At 35.8% G+C, this 26,304-nt stretch overlaps 1 protein-coding gene, 1 long non-coding RNA gene and 1 pseudogene across 8 annotated transcripts; 2 read left to right on the top strand and 1 right to left on the bottom strand.

The window, feature by feature from the left end:
- The first annotated feature begins 7,073 nt into the window (after window positions 1–7,073).
- LOC137727944 (uncharacterized) lies at window positions 7,074–13,214 on the top strand. 7 transcript variants are annotated; one of them, XR_011067885.1, is made up of 10 exons: window positions 7,074–7,465; window positions 7,566–7,740; window positions 7,817–7,867; window positions 7,962–8,071; window positions 8,712–8,986; window positions 9,647–9,735; window positions 9,862–10,048; window positions 10,644–10,852; window positions 11,940–12,080; window positions 12,187–12,645. It is a non-coding gene; the product is annotated as an uncharacterized lncRNA (long non-coding RNA). The 7 variants fall into 7 exon arrangements; XR_011067884.1 differs by lacking the exon at window positions 11,940–12,080 and adding an exon at window positions 12,928–13,214 and having other exon boundaries at window positions 7,075–7,465; window positions 12,187–12,259; XR_011067889.1 differs by lacking the exon at window positions 11,940–12,080 and having other exon boundaries at window positions 7,075–7,465; window positions 9,958–10,048.
- Window positions 13,215–13,391: 177 nt separating this feature from the next.
- Window positions 13,392–15,358, bottom strand: LOC137727943 (putative glycine-rich cell wall structural protein 1). The gene is made up of 3 exons (XM_068466808.1): window positions 15,172–15,358; window positions 14,530–14,728; window positions 13,392–14,040 (listed from the first exon to the last, which is right to left on the bottom strand). Exons 1-3 carry the CDS (start codon window positions 15,329–15,331, stop codon window positions 13,947–13,949), a joined length of 453 nt encoding a protein of 150 aa, XP_068322909.1. The 5' UTR covers window positions 15,332–15,358; the 3' UTR covers window positions 13,392–13,946.
- Window positions 15,359–16,596: 1,238 nt separating this feature from the next.
- Window positions 16,597–26,262, top strand: LOC137727473 (uncharacterized protein ycf45-like; annotated as a pseudogene).
- The last annotated feature ends 42 nt before the right edge of the window (window positions 26,263–26,304 follow it).

Here is a 26,304-nt window from a genome sequence, read left to right as displayed (position 1 = left end):
CATCATTATAGAATGTAAAAGCGAGGGATTAAAGCGTGTTATAAAATTGAATCCAAAATTTATGGCCAATCAATACCCTACTCTTTTTTCGTATGGTGAAGACGGGTATAGGCCGGATTTAAAGTGGAATCAAAATTATAAAGGGCCAAAAACAAAAAGACAAAGGGTGCTTATGAGAGCTTATATAGCTTATCAAATTCAGGAAAGAGAACCATGTTTAACTACGCTGTTAAAAGGAGGTAAATTTTTTCAACAATATTTGGTTGATTTGTATGCAACAGTTGAGGAGGACAGGTTTGATTACATTAGACAAAATAAAAAAAAATTGAGGAGTGAAATTTACAAGGGGATTTATGATGCAATATCAAGAGGTGATAATGATGCAAACAATTTAGGACAAAAAATTGTGTTGCATGCTTCGTATACAGGAAGTCCTAGATATATGATCAATAATTATCAAGATGCTATGGCTATTTGTAGAGAGTATGGTCATCCTGATTTGTTTATAACATTTACCTATAATGTAAAGTGGCTAGAAATTATAAGAGAGTTTGAAAAAAAATCGGGTTACAAACCTGAAGATAGACCTGATATAATTTCTAGAATATTTAAAATGAAGCTTGCTGATCTGCTTGATTTTATCACATCTGGATAGCCTTTTGGAGAGGTTGATGCAAGTAAGTTCTACAAGTTTTTTTTATTTTTATTATCTGTCTTTTTTTCCTTTTTTTTTTCCCCTCTATAGTGAATCTAACTTTTTCCTTTTTTTTGGTTTTTTTTTTAATTTTTTTTCTATTTGTTGTTTTTACAAATAGATGTTTGTACAATTGAATTTCAAAAAAGAGGTTTGCCTCATTCTCATATGTTAATATGGTTGAGACCAAAATTTAAATGCTACACAGCATCAGATATAGATTCTATCATTTCAGCTGAGTTACCAGACATTTGTGAACCCTCGACTTTATGAAATTGTCAATCAATTTATGATTCATGGTCCATGTGGTTATATCAATCGGAATTCTTCTTGCATATGAGAAAATAAATGCACCAAAAATTTTCCCAAAGCGTATAAAAATGAGACGGTTTTTTACTTGAGTGGCTTTCCTGTTTATAGGCGTCGTGACGATGAGACAAAATTTGTAGTAAAAAATGGAATTAAAGTTGATAATAGTTTTGTTGTTCCTTATAATTCTGAATTACTTTTGAGATATAATGCTCATATAAATGTTGAATTTTGTTGTCAATCAACACTTATAAAATATTTGTTCAAATATGTAAATAAAGGTTCAGATAGAGCACGGTTGGTTCTTCAGCAAAATCCAAATGATGAAATATTAACATATCTAAACTGTAGATATATATCACCTTATGAAGCTGATTGGAGATTGTTTCAGTATTCTATACATCATAGGGAACCTTCTGTGGAACGATTACCTGTGCATTTACCATTAGAACAAAATATTGTTTTTAGTGGTGACCAATCACTGCAATCAATTATTAATCAAAATGCTTCTGACCATACAATGTTGACAAGTTGGTTTGAAACTAACAAAATTTATGTTGAAGCAGTTCATTTACTAATGCACAGATTCCATCAAAGTTTGTATATGATCCACGGAAAAAAATTTGGAAGCCCAGGAAACATAAAGGTTTTATAGGCAGAATAGCGTATGTACATTCTGCATCAGGTGAGTTATATTATTTAAGAATGCTTTTAAATTTAAAAAAAGGTGCATTCAGCTTTGATGATATAAAAACTATTAATAATGTTGTGCATATTTCATATCAAGTTGCATGCCAATCATTGGGATTGTTAGGAGATGATAAAGAATGGATTAAAGCTTTATTAGATGTTGTGAATACAGCATCATCTGCTCAATTAAGACAATTGTTTGTTACAATTATTTTATTTTGTGATTTTGCAAATCCTCAAATTCTTTATGAAAATTATTGGCAAAATATTTTTGATGACATATTATACAATTTGCGAAAAACTTTTGCAATTCCAGATATGGTTGTACCACAAGATGAATTAAAAAATTGTGTGCTATTTGAATTAGAATTGCTTTCAATAATGCATCAACTTCTTTAGAAAAATATTATTTACCAATGCCTGATGCAAATAAAATGTTAGAAATAAAAAATAAACTTTTAAGAGAAGAGTTAAATTATGATTGTGAAGAATTGTTAAAAAAACATAATATTTTGAAATTACAACTCAATCAAGATGAAAAACGTATCTATGATTGTGTTATAGAAACTGTGAATAAAAAAGAAAAAGGTTTATTTTTTGTCTATGGTCATGGAGGCACTGGAAAAACTTTTTTATGGGACACTATCATATGTAGACTCAGATTTGAAGGAAAAATTGTTTTAGCAGTTGCATCATCAGGAATAGCATCGTTATTGTTACCAGGTGGTTGAACAACTCATTTTAGATTTAAAATACCTTTATTTATTACTGATTCTTCAATTTGTGCAATAAAAAGGAAAACACATCTTGCTACATTAATTGAGAAGACAGATTTAATTATATGGGATGAAGCGCCTATGAATCATAAACATTGCTTTAAAGCATTGGATAAATCACTTTCTGATATTTTATCATATTTACATAGTTCAGAGAATAAGATTCCCTTTGGTGGTAAACCTATCGTTATTGTTACCAGGTGGTCGAACAACTCATTTTAGATTTAAAATACCTTTATTTATTACTGACTCTTCAATTTGTGCAATAAAAAGGAAAACACATCTTGCTACATTAATTGAGAAGACAGATTTAATTATATGGGATGAAGCGCCTATGAATCATAAACATTGTTTTAAAGCATTGGATAAATCACTTTATGATATTTTATCATATTTACATAGTTCAGAGAATAAGATTCCCTTTGGTGGTAAACCTATTTTATTAGGTGGTGATTTTCGACAAATATTACCTGTTATACCTGGAGGAACCAAAGAAGATATAATAAATGCTTCTTTAAATACTTCTTATTTATGGTCCCATTTTAAAAAATTTCAGTTGAAAGAAAACGTGAGATTATCAAGAAGTGGAATTAGCGTTGAAGAAAAACAGAACATTAGTGATTTTGCATATTGGATTTTACAAATAGGTGATGGAAAAATTAGTGATATAACAGATGAAAATAATTTGAATGATAAAGACACATCTTTGATTAAAATACCTACATATTTAATAGTTCATTCTTCTGCAAATCCAATTTCTTCCATTTTTTTGGTGACTTATCCCAATTTTGAAACTTCTTTTACCAATTTTGATTATTTAAGAGAACGCGCTATTATAACACCTCGAAACACAACTATTACAGATATAAACAATTATATAATTGAATTGTTACCTGGAGAACAGCATGTGTTTCTAAGCTATGATTCGTTGTGTTCTTCCAATGGGAATGTTGAAAATTTAGAAGCATCATATCGTGTTGAATTTTTGAATAAATTAGACTTCAATGGTCTACCTGCACATAACTTGACTTTAAAAATAGGAATGCCAATTATGCTATTACGAAATCTGAATCAAACTTTCGGTTTATGTAATGGAACTAGATTAGTTATTACTCAATTATTTAATAAAATTATTGAGGCTAAAATACTTACCGGAAACAATGTTGGTTACAAAGTTTTCATACCAAGGATCACTCTTGCAGCAACTGAGAATAAGTGGCCTTTTGTTTTTAAAAGGCGTCAATTCCCAATTAGACCATGTTTTGCGATGACTATCAACAAAAGTCAAGGACAATCTTTGAGACAAGTAGGATTATATCTTCCTGAACCAGTTTTTACCCATGGTCAGCTATACGTTGCATTATCTAGAGTAACATCAAAAGAAGGTCTCAAAATTTTGATATCTCATGGAGAAAATGAAGTTAAAAATTATACTGCAAATATAGTCTTTAAAGATGTCCTTCAAAATTTACAGTCAAATTGTTAATTGTTATGCTTACCTACGTTTTGTCTATACACAATGAGTTATATGAGCAGGCCAAAGATAATGTACAAAACAAACATTAAACTTAGGTATGTTTTAATACAGCTATTTTTTTTTTAACTTTGCCCACATTATAGATTCTATTTATTCCAACTTTATAATGTGTTAGAGTGTTTCATATCTGCATAGAAACACTGTTTAAATTTTCTTCCATTTTGTCTCCACATTGATTTACTCTTTTTGGATTTTTCCCGTTGTCATAAAGCATTTTTGTATTTCTTATTCAATTATTCAATAAATTTCTTTATTAATGATATTATGCAACGAAAACATTATGTTTTTAAATTATTGAATTCTTGCTTCAACAATACATCTACATTGTCGACATTTGGTATACTTTCTCTTTGATTATGTAACCGTCTGGATTTAAATTTATAAAATATGTGTATAAAAATACTATATTTACTTAAAAACATGTTAATGCTAATCTCTTTTTTTCCTCCAAATTAGGTAGTCAGCCTGTTGAATCTCGCTCACTTGCAGAGTTGATCACCTACTTTGTTTCATATGGAGGTACATTCCCATAACAATCAATAGTTTATTTAAAAAATTATAATTTATTGCTTTTTCCATATATGTTTGCCGTTTAAATTAAGTTTTTGCTAACCCTTCTCTTCCAAGGAACTGGTTATTACTGATATATATCTGCAATGTCTGCTTTTCACCTGGTCTCAATACATGATTAACTACTTCCTTACTCATAAATGGATTTAGTTGGACATCCAAAGGTATTATCAAAGATGTTGTAACCAAAATTGTTAATTCTATCTATTCAACATTCTTATTATTGGTTAGATAGGTTAAACAATTGTACAATTCATATTATCTTCTTCTGCTCAATCAAATGATATCGGCGAAATATATCTATCATTAAAACATCTAAATTCATACTTTTGGATGTTCATCTTAAATCCTTAAAACGAATAACTAGGTAGTTTACCATCTATTTACAACAGGTGAAAAGAAGAAACTGTTTGTTTATATATTAGTAACAATCAGTTCATCTGAAGAGAAAACATGGACATGATGGTGTTGCCGCAAAAAATCAAAGCACAAACAACTCACTGATTCATATCTTTGTATACCACAGAGACACTAAATAAGGCATATCTGATCCATCTCTGAACATCATTTGTTACTATTTTTACAATTAAAAAAAAAACATGATTCACTTGGATCCGTTTCTACAACATGTTTCACATTTTCAGTTCATTGTAAATAATGCTACTTACTTTGGTTACTTTTCTGTTACATTTATATCCCTCAACATTTTTTTCTGTGTTGAAACACCTTTAAACCAATGTTGAACAACGATGGCTCCTCTAAAACCCAACTCCTTATGTTGTCTGATCAAGATTTTGCCCTAATTTCCCGTTGATAATTTTCTTTTTTTGGTTATTTCCCATTTTTAACCGATTGGTCTTTCTACGAACTTGCTGTGTACAAATTTTTTTTTTCCTTATCTACACACTATGAATTTCTCTCATTTAATTACAGTATCATGTGATTACAACTTTTCCTGTAGTTTTTAAAATCTCTGACAGTAAATTTATGTCACTATTGACATTCTACATCTCTCTCACTTCCAAAAATTACGAGGTATGTTACTATTCCTCATTATATGCATATTTGTGATGTCGATAATTTTAACAAACATCCATTATGTCACCTTTATCCAGCTAAAAAACCTGGAGTTATATAAAAACACAAAACTACACTATAACAAATGAACATACTTTAACCAGCTCATTTCCACGTTCATTCGTTTAATTAAAATGTTGTTTCATAACAAGTTTGACCCCAATTTTTTCGTTGCGTTATTACAATGTAATTCTTGCTTGCACAAACTACAAGGTATGCTCCAACCTATTCTTTAACCAACATTATAGAATCCATGTTCTGTTGAAAATTTTGAATATTCTGTGATGGAAAAGGTTATAATAAATTGCAAGGTAGAAATTCTTTTTTGAGTTCTTCAGCTGATTTGGGGCATGTTTCTTTGCGAGCTTAATTTCATCTGGAAACAAATAGTGTTTAGAATCACCAAGTCATACAAAAAGTATTTTAAATTGTTTTTTAACCAATCTGTTGCCAACGTTTCCAACGGGTTTCTTATTTTATTTTCCATTATTTTGCAAGAAACCAAAGCCTTTCCATGATCAAGAGTTAATGTGTGCTTAAGAATTAATCTGTTTTGTTTGGTCATTATGTTATAATACTATATGTGGTTGCAAGTTTGATAAATGTAGGGAGACAGATCAGTTATGAACAAATTAGCATGGTTCATCCTAATGCTATATAAGTTAAGTTCCTGATTTCTTTCCTCATTTCTTCATTAGTGATTTGTGTTTTCAGTGACTTTCCATTCTTGGGTAATAAGTTTTTGTCAAGAGTTAATGTGTTCAATTCTTTCTTCTTTTTTTTTAAAAAAAATATTTATGTTCTGTCTGGTTCTGTGTCATGTGATTGGAGTGTCATGTGATTAGAGGTTCCAAAAGAGAAACATTACTTCTTTTATTTGGTCAGACGAGGGGTGAGGAAGTTCTGTTCAATTTTGGTTTTTCCGATGGCTTAGGAAGAAATTATGTCACTATTAATATTGCAGGTGTCCAGCTTGCAAAAATTACAAGTTATGCTACAATCTATACTTCTTAGGTAGATTTGATTCAAATTGATATATTTCAGTGAGAAAGAAAAATTATCTTTTCTTTTAGTTAAGAACTCTTAGAACTTCAAATTTGTAAAAGATGTGAATATTAGAACAATGGCAATAGAACCACTTTTATCTTTTCTTTCAGTTAAGAACACTTAGGATTTCAAATTTGTAAAACATGTGAATATTAGAACAATGGCAATACAACTGCCAATCCATATGATTGTAAACAGATTTCAACTTATATCTAAACAGTATGACATCATATGTATTTAAAACTTTTCACATGTTTTATATAATTTTAAAACCTGCAGCAACACGCGAGCACCGTTGCTAGTATATACTAAAAGTGTAACATTCAACTTAATTCCCGTTTTATCCTTTTAGACTCAGATTACTGTTACTTCTACAGTAGATTTCCGATTTGTCCTCGCCCATTTTTCTTTTATTTCAACTTTGCCCCTTTTGCTTTGCTGTCAAATGAATAACGATTTTGTGACGCGTGGGATCCTCGACCGCTTCCTTCCTTATCCCCCGTCCCTCCTCACGTCATCTGGCAAACCTTCGTCCCTCTTCACCTTATCTAACACCATGAGCCGGAAGAGAGACAAACCTTACTTCTCCCGCCACGCCCCCTACTTCGGGTTGAAACACAGTCGTCCATTGCCTCCACGTTCGGAACCCAAACCCGAGCTCGACAAGCCCACTTACAAGCAACCTACCTTGCCGCCGACTCCGCTCAAGCCGCCATCGCTGCCTCTCTCGACCCATCATTCAGTATCACCATCGAATAAAAAAAAGTACTGATATTTCCTCTTCAATTGACCCAAAGAAGCTTTCTTTTTACTATTTAATTTCTGGGTTTTCGAATTTTTGTTGAAATTTGGGGTTTTGCCGCAGCTACAGGTGCTTTGGCCGACAGACTCACTTGCCCAGTGGCGGAAGGGAGTTGTAGCTGGTGCTGAAATTAGAGATTCCGGTGCCAGGTCGTCGGCAAGTTCGATCATCGCTACCACCAGTTCACGCAGGCCTCATCTCTAAGCTTTGGGATCTGTAGACTGCTACAACTGCAGAGGTAAGCTCTGTGATAAATCTTTTAATTCACTCTATATTTCTTTTTTCATCTGGGTAATTAACTAATTTCAGGCTAGGTCAAACGCCGCAGCGGCCTCGCTCCGTTTTCCAAAGTCCTCTTCACTTAGGTAAGCAATTCAGACTTTGGTTTAGTTTTCATTATGCCCAATTTTGTGTTTATACCTAAAATTTTTTAAAACTGATTTGGTGTTGTTGAAATAGGCATGCTCGATGAGTGCTGCAGCACTGCCATCCCTAAATCAGAAGATAGTTGGAAGAAGGAAGAAGAAGAAGAAGGTCGTGGAATATCGAAAGCTTTTAGCTTTGTGAAGGTATGCTTTTTCGAACTCACTTCTTGCTTTTGTTGCACTGAATTGGTATATTGGGTTCGAATTGCGAAGACGATGAATTGTTTGAGGGAAAGAATGAGTGAGATTGCAACTGAAAGACATAGGTTCAAGTTGAATTGTGTAAAAAAATAAAGAGATTTCAAATTTGGTTGACACTGGGAAACTATGAAGATTTAATGGTGGTTGGAATCATTGATCTAACCAAAGTGGGTTTCTGTATCATGTATTTCATGAATAGAACTGACATCTCATCTGTATAACTGACTGAATTATATACTCTAAATGTCAAACTTTCTTAACGTCATGTGATCAGTATGAATGGATTTGATATGGGAAGGGTTGCCTCTAAACCAAATCCCATTCCCAAGTGATGTTATGTGATAGAATTTATACCGCACTATGTCTTTAAAGGAAATGTTCATTAGTTTATACTCATATCTGTTGTACTTACAGGTTAGTTTTATATTTTTTTTTAAGAACCATGCTTAGTAGTTGTTAAATATTATGACATTTGAAAATCCTTAATTCTGTGGTTAGGATATGATTACTATGTATTCGCTTTATTTAATTAAAATTTATGAGCAATGGAAAATTTAAAATTAATTTATGCCACAATTATTAGGCACTATGTTTCACTGAAATTCAAAACAAAGGTGAAGGCGATATCTGTATCCTTCTACACATGCATTTAGGAAACTTTGATGATTCACCTATATTCCACTGAAATTCAAAACAAAGGTGAAGGCGATATCTGTATCCTTCTACACATGCATTTAGGAAACTTTGATGATTCACCTATATTCCACTGAAATTCAAAACAAAGGTGAAGGCGATATCTGTATCCTTCTACACATGCATTTAGGAAACTTTGATGATTCACCTATATTCCACCAACTGGTATGTGCATTCTCTAAACTTTTATATTTTTGTCATTATCGTATGTTAATATTATGCCATAAAAAGCTGAAATCAAATTTGTTGTTTTGCTAGCTGATCTTATTGTCACAGGTTACAATTTCACATTTTTACTTTCAATTCTTCTTCGTTTTTTTTGTCTTTTTGGAGAGCATGAGTGTAAAGTTTGATCACTGAGTTTGACAAACAAATATATTGAAATATAAAAATTGAATTTAAATTTGTCAACTAGATTATCTTTTTCTTTTTCAAATTGGTGTTACATACTGAAAAAAATATAACAATGACTGTTCGTTTGTTTGGATGAGGTGAAATCCAAATTTATGCGACAAGAAGTAAAAAAGTTTTTTTTTTCCCCTTATGCATCCTGCAAATGATTAGGTAAAAACAGTAAGAATTGCAAATAATATTAATTGTTATTTTCTTTTTTATTCTTGTAACCAATAATGCAGTAAGGATATTGCTTATGAATAATTATCGTAAAATGAACTCTTTTATCTTAGTTTGTTGGTAAATATCACATATTCACTATTCATCCATTGTACATATATATCTTACTCCTAATTATTCATGTATATCTTACTTCTAATTGTCTTTTGATTGTGGTAATCTATTGTTTTATTCATTCAATCTACTCTACAGATTTGTTTGAAAACTAGCAGGAAGAAAGAATGAGACGGTTGGAGTTCAGAGTGAAAGTTTACTTTGATGCTAATAGGTTGGATCACCAGGTGAAATTTTCATTTTGAGATGTATATATACGTTCGCTGCTTACATATAAATTACTTTGTGCACCTGCAACCACTTGCTTGATTGCCCTGTTGTTTTGGCTGCTTACTCAACCTTTTTATACGTAGGAGAGATTTGAGTTTTATCATTACAACTAAATGTCCGTAGACACATGATACAGATTGAAGCAAATGTCAAATTTAAAATGGTATGAATCACGACAGCTGCAAACTGTGATTTGTGGACCTTAAAACGGAGAAGTAACTTCTTGCTTCACTTCGGCAGCATAATCCAGCTTTTGAGTTCAGTTTTCAGGTATTGGGTTTCTCAGCTACCTCTTTTTTGAAACGAAACATTTGAGTAATACTTGCCAGGTTATCCAATTAATTAGATCAATTTTTGTTTAATTGGGATTCTTAAATTTGATTTTAGGGATTTTAATTTGATTGGGTTTTGGGTTTACGATTTCAATTTAACAGTTCTATATTTATATTTTCCTAACTCTGTAAAAAAATTTACATAATTTTGAAACTGATACATAACTAAAACTCATTTTTGCCTAAAACACTGTTTGTTAAACACTGGTCTCCCGTTTTTGTCCCTGCTTGGTTTTGGAAAATTTTGGGTTATATCACTCAGAAACAATTTATTTTTTTGAATTATTTTTTTCGCTAAGAAAGTGAAAATCCCTAGCCTTTAGATTTTCCAGTATTTTGTCGGTAATAATAATTTTTTTGGTGGCTTTATACGTATCTCTGTTTCCAAATATGATGATCTCTTAATTTACCATTGTAGCTTTTGTAATATGATGATCTCTTAATTTGCTTTGACATATCTTCTTTACTTCCTCTTCTAGCTCTATAAATGATTCCATTGCCAAATAATTATTCCATATTTCCTATTTTTACAGGAAGCAAATCATTGAATACACATGGAAAATTAAAAGAGTTTTAGTTTTTAAATTCATAATCAATGACTTTGAAATGGAGAACTTGGTTGATTGAGACAGAGAATCCGACAGCTCCAAACTATGATCTGCTGATCTCGAAATGGAGAAGTTACTTCTCGCTTCACTTTCACAACGTAAACCAGCTCCTCAGTTCAGTTCTTAAATATGAGGTTTTTCAACTACCACTTTTCTGTAATAAAACATTTCAGCAGTACTCGCCAGGATATCCAATTAATTAGGTAGTTTTTGTTTAATTGAGATTCTTAATTTCATACTATGGATTTTAATTTGATTGGATTCTATATTTTCGAAACTCAAGGTAAAAATTGTTACATAGTTTCAAATACATAGGATTAGTTTCATAACTTTATGGGTTGCTTTGTTATTGTTTTTGGTTGCAGATTTAATCCCTTGAACTACTCTATGGGACTTTGTGTTGTTTGGCTTCTTTCTTCTCTCTTCACATTTCTCTCACTCCCTTGCTCAATAACTTTTCACCATTTTCGATTCTTTCTGAGAGTTGAATGAGATCTGGGCAGTCACTTAAATTCAGGGTAGCTGTATAAATCCTCTCGGTTTTTTTTAAAATATTTTTCTCTGTTCTGTATGTGACATCCCACATCGCCCATGGGAGTGATCCTTATATGTATATTCTCATCCCTACCTAGCACGAGGCCTTTTGGGAGCTCACTGGCTTCGGGTTCCGTAAGAACTCCGAAGTTAAGCGAGAAGGGGGCTAGAGCATTCCCAGGATGGGTGACCCATCGGGAAGTTCTCGTGTGAGTTCTCAGAAACAAAACCGTGAGGGCATGCTCGGGGCCCAAAGCGGACAATATCGTGCTACGGTGGTGGAGCGAGCCCGGGAAGTGGTCCCCCCCGGGCCGGGATGTGACAATTTGGTATCAGAGCCTAACCATGGTCGCGTGTGCAGACGAGGACGTCGGGCCTCTAAAGGGGGTGGATTGTGACATCCCACATCGCCCATGGGAGTGATCCTTATATGTATATTCCCATCCCTACCTAGCACGAGGCCTTTTGGGAGCTCATTGGCTTCGGGTTCCATGGGAACTCCGAAGTTAAGCGAGTAGCGCGCGAGAGCATTCCCAAGATGGGTGACCCATCGGGAAGTTCTCGTGTGAGTTCTCAGAAACAAAACCGTGAGGGCGTGCTCGGGGCCCAAAGCGGACAATATCGTGCTACGGTGGTGGAGCGAGCCCGGGAAGTGGTCCCTCCCCGGGCCGGGATGTGACACTGTAGATTTCACCAAACAGCAGAGAATAAAGTGGGCATGATCCGTGGAGAATTCTGTTTTTCCCATTTTATTCCATAAAACTGAATTTTCAGTTATTTAAAGATCTGAATTTTTTCAACCAAATGCTGCTGGGTGTAATGTTTTTGGTTGGTGCTTGCTTGCAACCCAATTTGGTGCTATAAAGTTTTGTGTTTTACAATCTGTTCATGTTTAAACCTCTTCCAATTTTGCAATTACGTGTAAATCTTGCAGGTCAAGATGGGACACCTATCTGGGCAATGTCTGGATGTCTAGGCTTGGGTGGAGACTTGGAATTATGGAAGAGGTGAAGTAGCTTAGCTCTATCTCATTAGCTCTTATCTGTTATGTTTAAGCTCATTGGTACTGGCTCTGAGGTTTTTCGAAACTCTCCGTTTTCGAAACTCTGAAGCTTAGAATCCCATTCAACCACAAGGAACTAGAATAACTGGAAAAAAAAAAAATGTTGTCTTTGGTGTCCAAAAAGAAGCATGTGCAATCCTCTAATTTTATTAATGTAAAAGAAGTGATGCAAATCCAGTAAAAGTATAAATAAGAACTATCAGTGCGAGAAGTATAGGAAACCAAAGCTTACAAATCCGATGCCTTTTGTGTATCACTGTCATATAGGCAAATTTGTTGTGTGATGGTGTATTTACGCATGACTGAAATGGATGATGTAACAATTTATAATTTTGGGTTTACTAATTTTCTGCTTTTTTATGATTTATTTGATGAAAGTCAATCTTCAGGTACATTTTTCAAATAGGTACTCATCAATTGTCACGAATACTGTTCCTCTGGTTTTTTAGGCTACAAACGTTCAATTTAGTATTCTTATATTCTAAAGTTATTGAATTTGAATAACTATTGAAATTATTGAATTTGGTATTTCTGTATTATATTGGAGTAATAATAGATTTGCTTTCAGTAACTTTTGGACTTATAAAATTTGTATGCTCTGTTCGGTATTAGGATTATTAGACAGCAGAAGAGCAAACGAGGATGGGGTTCCTGGTGTTGCATGAAGTTGATGTGTATGAGATAGACATCCATCCTGTCTCCAATGGAGGACATATATGTTGTACATTTATGTATAAATAGAATTGTAAACATAGTTGTAAATGTGTAAAGAGTTTTAAACCCGTAAAAATGATTGTAAATATTGTTGGACATATGTGTAAATAGAGTTGTAAACATAATTATGTGTGTAAATAGAATTGTAAACCCGCAGCATCGCGCGGGCACCTGTGCTTGTATGTTCTATTGCCAAAACTATCTAACAATATAAAATGGGCGCACTGTCAAAATATGAATACGAACAAGCAATCAAGTTGATCCTTTCTTAATTGTATGCTCTAAATTCTCAATCTGGCAAGAAAATACATGTCTTAGAAGGAGATTGTCTACTGATTCAATCGATTGTCACTCCACTGTAGTTACACTTATGGTCATTTTATTTTTACACTGTATTTACACAAATATATCCCTACTAAAACCCGTAAATCTCTAATATTAAACCCACAAGTCCCCAGAATGTACTAAAACATACCTAACACACTCAACTAGACATAACCAACCCCAAAAAGAATGTAATCGGAAGCATAAAACCTGAACACAAATTATTACTGTAGCGACAATTGCCAATCTTCGTAGGCCCATTACTAAAGATTTAAAACTTTCTTTACCATAAGTTCAAAAATTCTATATCGTACATAAAAGACACAAGGCAACTCATGAAACAAGACATCTAGAGAAGTACAAACTATAAAGCTCCATGGTGAAATCCTACAGACACAAGTAATGCGATTCACAAGTGCTTTCTTCCAATGGCATTCAACAAAATCATAAGCATAGGTATGCCTTGACGATGGAGATGCACACTACAAGTCTTAGTACTCCCCATTTCCCAAACATGCGTATGTTATAACTTAGCATGTATATTATAAACCATAATCATTTTAAATCTACAATGAGAACTCAGAAAAGAAAACTCATCTTCTCCATTTGTCCATCTCTCTTGCAGTAGCTTTGACAAGTTTCTTCGTATTATCAACAAGCTCCTCAACAAGTGCACCAATATCATCCCTGATAACATAAAGGAATAATGGATGCCGAATCAATATGCATGACAATTACAAAATTACCACCCGAAAAAAATTTAATGGCAGAAAAGTACCGTACAAAATATTTTTATTTTAGTTTAAACTATTTGAATGTTTTGCTTGGCAACTTGATCCATGGTTGAATAGATGAGGTCCTAGAAGTATCCTTCAACTAAACTAATACATCAGATTCCCGTTGCTTTACACATTTACTTTTCAAGCTTCCATGAGTTTGTTGTAAAAGTTGCGATATGCATCAAAGAAACAACAGCGTTCCCAGTTTCAGTTGCTGCATTGCCTAATTAATTTAATAGCGCTATTTAGCTTTGTTTGTCATTTTTTATATTTCATTTTATATGGTTTCTTTTTTACCTTTCCGAAAAATATGGACTCCAAGAAAATGAGTGAAATTGAATTGACAAAGCGAAACACAGTAAGCATACCTAAAGGAATAATGAACAAACGAACTTACTGAGTAGGAAGATTTCGAGAAGCGCAAGAAATGCCGACATTTCCATCACGAAAAAGGTTGCCAGCATTAGAGTACCTGCGATGGTCATCGTAGGCAATGCCCTTTCCGACACCGTAGCCAAATCCTAAGCCGACCCCGCATCCAGCACCAAGGCCAAAGCCAACTTGCAAGCCAGGAATCCCAGGACCAAATCCTGCGCCTGGACAAGGAATTTCCAAAATCAATAACCTATACGCCATTAAGCATAAACATGATTTTGCATAAACATAACGCAGCAACACCAACGCAAGCACGGAATGACCACTGCAGCATAATTAAGGATCGGAGTTGACCAATGTCTGAGTCCCGATATATTTGAACTTAAAACCTCTCACTTACAAAGTGATTGAGGAATACTACTAGATCCTAATACTAAGTGGGCTTAGCTTAGCTAAGTATATATATTTGAAGTGGCCAAACAATTAAATTGTGGTGCCTAATTAGATTCAATACCTAGGTTCCCATGTCCTACGCCTAGCTAGCAACAAGATAGAGAGTTAGATAGTTAGGTGGTGAAATTGGCAGTCGGTCAGTCTACTCCTGAATCCTAACCCTATACACAAAACTGAACTCAATTCAGCCACAGAGAGAGAGTAGGGGTACCGCCGAGTAGGCCGATGCCGAAGCCCACGCCGCAGCCAACGCCGAGGCCAAATGCGGGGCCCACCTTCCCTAGTCGCTGGGATTTGAGGACTGGAAGCTTCCACAACCAACCCTTCCCTTCTCCTCCATCATCTTCTCTGCTCCCCCTGCTGCCCATCATCCCTAATTCTCTCTCTTCCCCTCTGATTCTGATTTCTTCCGAGTCTGACTAATCACCTCAAGGGAAGAAAGGGTTTGGGCCTCTGACTAAGGAAGGCCCACGGCCCATTTCATTAAATACAAAAGAAAACAAAATTAGAAAAATGATGAACACAAGCTGGGTGTGTCCCACTGCAATATAAACAATCTTTCTTTTATTTTGATATGGTCGTTCTCCCCCACCACCCGAACTACCGCCGCCACTATCGGCCATTGCCGCCAATCCATTCAGCCAGCCGGAATAAAGTAAGGGCAGAGGGTAGTAGCACAAGATCGCATGAAACCTAGTGTATGGCATCTACATCAAGGAATTCATGGTAACATTTGCAAACGTTAAAATTGAATTAACAACATGAAATATGTGTTAACTCGCATTAAATACACTCAACTCAAACCAAAATAGTGGCCAATCACCAAGATTAAAATCAAGCTCATAAGCACAACAAAATGATACTCAACTTGAATGAAAATTCATAAATAATTAAACTGAGAAATTAAGAATTCATAGTTAGGCTACATCGTAGCCCTAGCGAAAAGAAATTAGTTCCGAAACATAATCAGAAATATTATTGAATTCATAAAATTAAGAGAAAAATAAGTTTAGAAAAGCTTGAAAATCTCTTGCATGCCGCCTAAACCCTTCTTCCCCTTGATCACTACCTGCCACAACCTCTTTCTCCCTTCTTGTTTTTTTTGTTATCTGCTTGCTTCTCCCCTTTATTTTCTTTCTTCAATGATCAATAATGATCAGCCCCACTATTGATGAATTAATTCCAAGCACTCTAGCTGTTCCTCTTTCTTTTCCTTTGCTGGAATCGACGAAAGCTTAGCATCAACTTATTCTCGATCTTGTGCCTCTTCAGTTTACTCACTGCAATATGTCGTTGGCTTCTTTCCTAGTCTTCGGGAGAGAAAGGCATGACTAATATTTGTATTAGCTGCGCTGGAAAGAATAGGGTTTTCCTCTCTCTTTTATCATCCTACATAAAATCCAAATGATAGAAATATATTACATAATCCAGATGCACATGTAACAACTCTTAATATGCCAACAGACAAATATTTTAATAATTAGAGCAAGAGATCAATGACAATCAAAACATTCTCCAAATTCACTTGACTAGCAATTATAGAATTTTAATATGATTTTTTCCATCTCATTAATCTAGCCACAAAACACAAAGAACATGCAATTCCTTTCATTTAAATCAAACATATCACAGGAAAATGTCATTCTCGGGGTAAAATAGGTAGAATAATTTGCGCTTATCAACCATACCAACTTAGAACAGAAGCATAACAAGGCAGGGCCCTGCTGCAAATGCAAATGATTGATGGTCTAATGTTGTTTGTGTGTACCATATATAGGTTATAAGGGATTTGGGTCGATTGCCCGAAGCACGCTACGTTGATGAACTTGGCGCCCAATATTTGGGTCGACTACCCCATAATTTTGAGCTTCTAAATTGCACACACAACCACATGTTGTGCTAAGAAAGCACCAAAATCTTTTGGAACCAACTCAAGCTAACCCACAGGAAATATATCAAATAAAATGCAAGAACAAAATATAAAAGACACCCAGATTTTAACGAGGTTCCTCCACAGTCAGTGTAACTGGAGTACGTCCTCGGAGCAGTAGGAGCTCACCCAATAATCCACTATCAACCAAATGGGAGTTTACAAAGTGTTGGCAATCTCACAACCCTTAAGCCCAATACACCCAATAGCTCTCACACACCAAAGAAACAAATAGAGAAAGAAATATAATGAATAATTTCTTCTCTATACATATAGCTCAAAGCTATTACAACAACAACTACTTTGGTGGATGATTACTAACCAATTGAAGCAACAACTTTCTTCTTCTGTTTTAGGCTCTCTGCAACTCTCCCTTGCTCTCTGAAGAAAAGCTCTTTCTTCTCTCTTCTTTCTTCTCAACCGAAATGAGCTCTCATTCTCTCCCTTACTCTTTGCAAAGAAAAAACTTTTCTTTTCTCTCTTGTTTCTTGCCACAACCGAACTCCCTTCTTTCTTCTCTCTCTCTCTCTTTTTAAACCAAATCATGAGCACTCATCACATCTTTTCCAAAAGCAACAAACACCTTTCCTTTTTTTTCTCCCCAAAACAAGGAAAGGTGTTTCCACCTTTGGTTTGTTTAATCTAAAGTTTTCTTGGACTTGTCCACTTGGCCACTTGGCCAATTATTCAACAATCTCCACCTTGGCCAAGTTCCGAAAACGCCATGATAAGCCAACCAACACAATCAACACAAAAAACACTCCCAATCACTAGCAAGAGAACAACTAATGCCGAGCCACGTGCTCCAAAACTCCTACTGCTCAACGCCTTCTTTATATAGGCAAAATGTGAGCCAAGTTCAAGCAATGAACAAACTTGGCTACACCAACAACCTTAGTCAACATATCAGCGGGGTTGTCTTTAGTTGGAATCTTTTGGAGAATGATTTCTCCTTCACCAACAACTTCACGAACAAAGTGATAACGCACATCTATGTGCTTGGTCCTCTCATGATGAACCTGATACTTAGCCAAATAAATGGCACTCTGACTATCACAATGCACCTCCACCTGCTTCTGATCAACCCCCAAATCTCTAATCAGCCCATGTATCCAAATGGCCTCCTTTATAGCTTCAGCAACTGCCATATATTCAGCCTCTGTAGTAGACAAAGCAACAGACGACTGCAAAATGGACCTCCAACAAACTGGCCCTTTAGCCATAGTAAACACATAGCCTGTAGTAGACTTCCTTCCATCCAGATCACCTGCATAATCTGAATCAACATAACCAACTGCAAAATGACCAATACCAGAGTCATCTCTCTCAAAGCATAAACCAACGTCTCGAGTACCATGGAGATATCTCAATATCCACTTAGCTGCTTGCCAATGCTCTTTACCTGGATTATGCATATATCGACTCACCATGCCAACTGCATGAGCAATATCCGGTCTAGAGCATACCATTGCATACATCAAACTACCAACCAAATTTGCATATGGTATATCTTTCATTTGCAGCTTCTCTTTATCAGTTTTAGGACACTGTAGAGAACTTAATTTAAAATGAGGAGCCAAAGGGGTACTAACCGGTTTGGTTGAATCATGAACTCCAAACTTCCGAATCAACTTCTCAAGGTATTGTCTTTGATTCAAGCATACCAAACCTTTCTCTCTGTCTCTAATGATCTCCATGCCAAGGATCTTCTTTGCTTCACCAAGATCCTTCATCTCAAACTCATTCTTCATTTGCTTCTTCAATTTCTCAATCTCTTCGACATTCTTTGAGGCAATCAACATATCATCAACATATATCAATAAATAAATGAAAGACCCATCTTGCAACTTCTTGAAGTACACACAATGATCATATTGACTTCTAGAATAATTTTGGCCTCTCATAAATTTATCAAATCTCAAATACCATTGCCTTGGAGATTGCTTCAAGCCATAAAGTGATTTCTTCAACTTGCAAAACAAATTTTCTTTCCCTTTCACTTTATACCCATCCGGTTGACACATATAGATCTCTTCATTCAAATCACCATGTAGGAAAGCCGTCTTCACATCAAGTTGCACAAGTTCAAGATCATATTGTGCAACAAGAGCTAACATAATGCGAATTGATGAGTGCTTCACAACTGGAGAAAAGATTTCATTGTAGTCAATGCCCTCCTTTTGTGCATACCCTTTAGCAACTAATCTTGCTTTGAATCTGACATTGCTTTTCTCAGCAACATCTTCCTTCTTGGCATACACCCATTTGCAACCAATAGCTTTCTTACCCTTAGGCAATTTAGCTAACTCCCAAGTCTTGTTTTTCATGAGAGAATTCATCTCGTCGCCCATGGCATTGCACCACTTCTCCTTTTCCTCACTCTCAATGGCTTCCTCAAAATTGGATGGAATCTCATCAGTGATAATAGGAAGAGCAAAAGCAACATAGTCACTATACCGAGCTGGCTTGGTAATTTGTCTTTTTCCTCTGTTCTTGGCAATAGACTCTTGAGGTGAAACTTGCTCTTCAACTTGAATAGAATCTTCAAGTTCAACTTCTTCAACATCCTCATGGTCTCCCACTTCTTCACTTATAGTGGCTTCGACATCAGCGGAAATAGGATTTGAAGTACTAGAGGCAACTTTCTCAAGCTCCACCTGTTGGACATCTTTCACATTCTTTTCAGAGTCTCTGAACATATTTTCTTCATCAAATGTCACATCTCTGCTGATTACAAGTTTCTTCATCTCCGGGCACCATAACCTGTAACCTTTGACACCACTACTAAAACCAAGAAAGATAGCCTTTTTGGCTCTAGGATCAAGTTTATTTTCAGTTACATGAAAATAAGCAGGTGAACCAAAAATACGAATATAGTCATAATCAGAAGAGGGTTTTCCAAACCATACCTCCATTGGTGTTTTACCCTGAACAGCAGCTGAGGGTAACCGGTTGATGATGTGACATGCATAAGTAACTGCCTCTGCCCAAAATGACTTGCTCAAACCCGACTGAGATAACATGCATCTAACCTTCTCAAGCAAGGTTCGATTCAATCTTTCTGCAACTCCATTTTGTTGTGGAGTTCCCTTGACACTGAAATGTCTTACAATCCCTTCTTCTTTGCAAACTTTAAAGAAAGGGTCGGATGTGTATTCACCACCATTATCCGATCTCAAAATCTTAATCTTTCTCCCAGTCTGGTTCTCAACCATTTTCTTCCAACCCAAGAAAATGCTCAACACCTCACTCTTGTGCTTCATAGTGTAGACCCAAGACCTTCTTGAATAATCATCAACAAAGGTCACGAACCAATGTCTACCACTCAAAGAGGGAGTCTTTGTAGGACCCCAAACATCCGAATGCACATAATCAAGAATGCCCTTCGTCTGATGTACAGCAGTACCAAACTTCACTCTAGTTTGTTTTCCCAAGACACAATGCTCGCAGAAATCAAGCTTACAAGTCGTGGCACCTTTTAGAAGACCTTGTTTCACAAGCCCTTGTAGAGCTCTCTCACCAGCATGGCCTAACCTCATATGCCACAGTCTAGTAGTATCAGAATCGGATGTGCCCATATTTTCTGAGACTACAGACGCTTCACCTGTCACAGTGCTTCCTTGCAATAAATACAAATGGCCACATCGAGGAGCTTTCATCACAACAAGTGCACCATAAGTCACCTTCAATGTCTGCCCATCTGAATGAAACCTGAAGCCCTTGGCTTCCAAAGTTCCCAAAGAAATAAGATTTTTCTTCAAATTCGGTACATACCGAACACCTGTCAACTCTTTAACCATGCCATCATGCAACTTCAAACGAACTGTACCAATCCCTTTTGTTGTGCAAGGATTGTCATCTCCCATGAACACAACACCGCCATCAAACTCTTTCAAGCTTGAAAACCAATCCTTGTGAGGAGTCATATGATGAGTACAACCCGTATCCAACACCCACTTAGTAGCTGAATCAAATGATGAGGAAGTGGTTAAAGCAAAATCAGAAAAATCTGTTTCAACCTCAGCAACATTAGCTTCAGAACTTTCTTTGCCTTTGATCTTCAATCTAGGACAATCTTTCTTCCAATGACCCTTATTACGACAAAAGGCACATTCATCCCTTTCCAAAGGTTTTCTACCTTTAGAGTTTCCTCTAGGTCGAGACTGTGATTTTTTCCTGCTAGAAGAGGATCTCCTCTCCGATGATCTACCTCTAACAAATAAAGCTTCAGAGGTACTATCATGATTTTTATCTCTATGCCTCATTTCATAATTCATCAAGGCATTTGACACATCTTCAAATTTCACAGTTTCTTTACCATGCATAATAGTGGTAACAAAATGCTCATAAGAGTCCGGCAAGGAATTCAACAATATTAAGGCCTTATCTTCATCCTTAATATCCTCATCTAAATTTAACAAGTCGGCAATCAACTTATTAAAAGCATCAAGGTGTCTAATCATTTTTGTACCTTCTTTGTATTGGAAGCGGTAGAGCTTTTTCTTCAAGTGTAGCCGGTTCTCTGCACTCTTCGTCATATACTTGTCTTCCAATTTTTGCCACAACACACTTGCCAAAGTCTCCCGCATCACAAAATACTTCTGAGTTTTTGCAAGGCACAACCGAATTGAAGAGCAAGCCCACAAATTTAATTTCTCCCATTCCAGTTTCGACATAGCTTCAGGCTTCTCTCCCAAGGCGGCAAGAAGATCTTGTTGAGCCAACACATCTTTAACCTCACATTGCCACATCCCGAAGTTGTTTGTGCCATCAAACTTTTCCACTTCGAACTTTGCATTTTGCACCGTAGTTCTTGCAAACCCGGAGCTGCTTCCAAAAGGATTCTCATCTTGCCCGTCTGACATCTTTGGCAACTAGACAGTACCCAAGAGCAACCAGTGCTCTGATACCAATTGTTGTGCTAAGAAAGCACCAAAATCTTTTGGAACCAACTCAAGCTAACCCACAGGAAATATATCAAATAAAATGCAAGAACAAAATATAAAAGACACCCAGATTTTAACGAGGTTCCTCCACAGTCAGTGTAACTGGAGTACGTCCTCGGAGCAGTAGGAGCTCACCCAATAATCCACTATCAACCAAATGGGAGTTTACAAAGTGTTGGCAATCTCACAACCCTTAAGCCCAATACACCCAATAGCTCTCACACACCAAAGAAACAAATAGAGAAAGAAATATAATGAATAATTTCTTCTCTATACATATAGCTCAAAGCTATTACAACAACAACTACTTTGGTGGATGATTACTAACCAATTGAAGCAACAACTTTCTTCTTCTGTTTTAGGCTCTCTGCAACTCTCCCTTGCTCTCTGAAGAAAAGCTCTTTCTTCTCTCTTCTTTCTTCTCAACCGAAATGAGCTCTCATTCTCTCCCTTACTCTTTGCAAAGAAAAAACTTTTCTTTTCTCTCTTGTTTCTTGCCACAACCGAACTCCCTTCTTTCTTCTCTCCCTCTCTCTTTTTAAACCAAATCATGAGCACTCATCACATCTTTTCCAAAAGCAACAAACACCTTTCCTTTTTTTTCTCCCCAAAACAAGGAAAGGTGTTTCCACCTTTGGTTTGTTTAATCTAAAGTTTTCTTGGACTTGTCCACTTGGCCACTTGGCCAATTATTCAACACCACACCCCTCCGTCCCCCCAACGCCCACACGGAGCCGGCATTGCGGGTAACTTGCACAGAATATCAGCTGTCAGGTGCAGGAAAGAGATGGTTCTTGGATTAACTTACCGAGTTGCCAGGGCTGTATCTGGTCATGTTGACATGGTTTACAACCTGCTCCAGAGCATCTTGTTTGTTGGAAGGTAAAGTTATCTGATTCTTGTTAAAACGGTCTTCCCTGGTGTAAACATAGTAACTGGATGTGACTTGTTTCTAAAGCTCTGAGTAGTTGAAAAACAATAAAAGAGAGCTCTGTTAGGTTTGTGCTCCCTGGTGAAGTGTGTGGTTCAGTAAAAAAGAAACAAGAAGGGTGGATGTATTGCAAATATTGGTGTTAACAATGAACATCACTGTGACTCACTAAGAGTAACTTATTGATTGATGCAGAATTTCCAAAAGGCACATCTAGTTCCTAACATATTTCCAAGCTATTTGATGTGTATAACTTCTTAGTGAAGATGCCCTTCAATTTGTAAAGGCCCGGGGTTGGGAAGACCACTGTTTTGGGAGAGATTGCTCGTGTCATGTCAGATGAATTTCACAAAAGAGTGGTACGTGAAATATTTTTTTTCCTTTCATATAGTGCCAACTTCCTCCCTCTCTCTCTCTCTCTCTCTCTCTCTCATGTTATATAAGAATTTGCATCTGTATTCATATTTTCATTACATGATTCAAAGAACACTAACACTACTGGACAGGTAATTGTTGATACAAGCAAGAAATAGGAGGGGATGGAAATATTCCACATGCAGCAATAGGAGGGGCACGGAGAATGCAGGTCACAGAACCATCCATGCAACACAAAGTTATGATAGAGGCAGTTGAAAACCACATGCCTGTAGTGGTCATTGTCGATGAGATTGGCACGGAATCTGAAGCTCTTGCTTGTCGCTTGATTGCTGAGAGAGGAGTCATGCTTATTGCTACTGCTCATGGGCAGAAGCTTGAGAATATAATAAAGAATTCTACCCTCACTTATCTGGTTTGTTTTGGTCTCTATAAAAAAATTTACGTGGAATTATTTTTGCTTGAGGTCCTCTTTACATATGAGACATAATTTTTGAGTGTGGACTGTCTTCCTGTTATTGCATATTGTGTTGCCCTAGAGAATATCAGATGAAGATCAAAATCCTTAAGGACATAATAACGTAGGTTAATAAGGGAAGCTGGTCCACATGGTTAATGCACTAATTTTCCATATTTGGTTATTGGTATGGAAGTTCGTAGCAATTTGTAATTCAGAAGGCTAACATTTTTGTTTTGTTTTATTCCAGGAAGCTCTGATTTGTTCCAGGATGCTAATATTACAAAATTTGCACAAAAATAGCATCATGTTGAAAATTATGTTGTACATCAAGTACTTTCTTTTCTTTGCTTATTTGAGTACTCCTTTCAAGTTCATAATCAATGATCTATCAAGAAGAAAGATGATCTCTTAAGGCATAGAAGAATGATAGGCTAGGGAAACCAATGTGGGAACCCAATTAGGATATAAAGAATATGTCGATGGTTTTGAGGGACTTAATTTATGCTCCCCTCCTTGTTAATATGTTAGAGATATCAACAGCTCCCATTGGACAAAAAGTTCTCTCTACGTGTTAATGGAACTTCTAATAGAAAAACTTTAGAGCTCTCAACATGGCTTCATCATTTTACGTTGATGCCTTGCAGGAAAATGTTTAGGTGTTACCCCCATCATTACTTACCTATATATACAGCACAGACTCCCCAAGCCAGACATGATAAAATCTCTACAATGCAATTGAACTTGCTGTTTGTTTCTCCCATTTGTCTAAATTAGTGATTATAGCAGTGTTGAATTTTAAGAAGGAGAAGAAAATGAAATATATGACCTGATTGTTTCTGTTTTTCTATTTTTTTCCCCCTCTCTTTTAAGAGAATGTGGAATAAATAGTTTGATGCATGACTATTTGGTCAAAATTGCGCTTCCAAATCTTATTTTCTGTTTTCAGGTTGAGGAGTAGAAACTGTTACTTTAGGAGATGGAGAAGCCAAATCTAGAAAAATGTCAGAAACCCATTCTTGAAAGACAAGCATCTCCAACATTTGAGTTCTTAATTGAGATGAGACAGAGGCACGATTGGGTTACACATCAGGTGTGTAAGTCAACTTCAATCCTTGCTTTAAAATTTAATCTCAGGTATTATTGTACTTGAATATGGATTGCTAAAACCGTACACAAAATTCAATTGCAGAAGTTAATGTAGGGGAACTTTATAAGTATTTGTTTCAACATCTCTATCCCTTTGAAAAGTACCAAGTATCATTCTTTTTATTTGTGTCTAATTATATGTTTGGGTCTACCGCAGTTTCTTCTTGAATGTAAACCTCACTGCTAGACTGGTTACATGTATAGACACGTGCGCATAGTGTTTTTCAAACAGTTACTGGCTAGTGTTAGCGTTGGATGGAAATCTAATTGTTTAAAGTTTAAAGGCTTAGAGTTAGAGGCTGTAAGTAAATGGCATTTGCTCTATTTATAATTATTCAATTTCACCATATTCTAATCCTTTGGATGGAAATCTAATGGTTCAACGGACAACCATCTATCTCTCTCTCTCTTTCTCTTCATATAATATTTCTTTCTTTTTCCCTTCACTATCATCCGGCAGACAGAAAAGGGTATAGATCTTTTGCTGCGGGGAAAAATCCCACAGGCAAGGTAATTTTCTCATGCTGTATATTCCGACATCTAGTGGATTTAATTGGATGTTCCGTTTCGAATATGGAAATTTACTCTTTCCTCCAGGGTTTTACATGATTGTAACCCTATAGCATCAAAAGTTTTACAGCAAACAAATTCAGATTAAATGAAGATGCATAATTACTTATTTCTTATCACATGATCAATTTTTATTTTGCTGGTATATAAATAAGAAATATATATATGGTGTGCTCAAGAAAGTGAAACCTATATGACCTTAAAGCATACATCATTCCGTAACTTCCCATTTATGCATTGAGGCTAAACCGGGTTAATTCTTGTTAATAATTTTATTAATTTCTTATTGGCATTTCTTCATTGTGCCCGAATAATGATCCATCTTTGGTACGCCAAATAGCCTTTGATCTGTTGATGACAACTTCATTTTCCTTTGTCAACCCAATTCCAGACGGCTTTTATACTTAATTGAGCATCCAATTCATAATTTGCTAGGATGAGCACACTAACTTTGTTTATTTTTTCCGCAGCTTAGAGTGGCTTGATCATGTTGCAGCTGTTTTTTTTTTTTTTTTTTTTTTTGTCTTCCAAACCGCAGCGTTTCTTTTTGCCCTTCTTCCTGTTTTTCTCTCAAGTTGTCTGGCTAAATCTTTAAAGATTTTTGTTTTGCAGGTTAGGACAAGGGATAAAGAGTTGAAGGTTGTGACAGAAAGATCAAAGGCATACGACCAGTGTGATGCTTACTATGTGCTTCATTTTCTCGAGGTCGATGATTTATCTATTCGTTTAGCTTTCTCTGTATCATTGTTAGCTAGGAACATAACACTTAGAGTTGTCATTTTCTTAGTGAAAGTCCAAAAATCAAATTTGCGGAAACCCTTTGCATTGCTTTTTCATTAAGGCCAGAAGGGTTTTCTAACTGGAAAAAGAAAAGAAGTGGCCAGAAGAGCCTTTTGCAGATGTATATGTGCTCTTTTGCAAGCGCTCAAGATGAGACTGATTAACTTGGCTAGTTTCGTATATATTTTCATAATTTTCATTTTATT

Source organism: Pyrus communis, chromosome 3 (assembly GCF_963583255.1).
Source record: "Pyrus communis chromosome 3, drPyrComm1.1, whole genome shotgun sequence".
NCBI lineage: Eukaryota > Viridiplantae > Streptophyta > Magnoliopsida > Rosales > Rosaceae > Pyrus > Pyrus communis.
This window is presented reverse-complemented; position numbering and strand designations above follow the sequence as displayed.

What these genes read in the sequence shown, in the direction of transcription:
- LOC137727943 (XM_068466808.1), bottom strand. Translation starts at nt 15,331, where the DNA reads ATGATGGGCAGCAGGGGGAGCAGAGAAGATGATGGAGGAGAAGGGAAG. An exon ending in CGGCATCGGCCTACTCGGCG is followed by an intron (nt 14,729 to 15,171) that starts GTACCCCTACTC and finishes TTCCTTGTCCAG; the next exon opens with GCGCAGGATTTGGTCCTGGG. An exon ending in TCTCGAAATCTTCCTACTCA is followed by an intron (nt 14,041 to 14,529) that starts GTAAGTTCGTTT and finishes TTATGTTATCAG; the next exon opens with GGATGATATTGGTGCACTTG.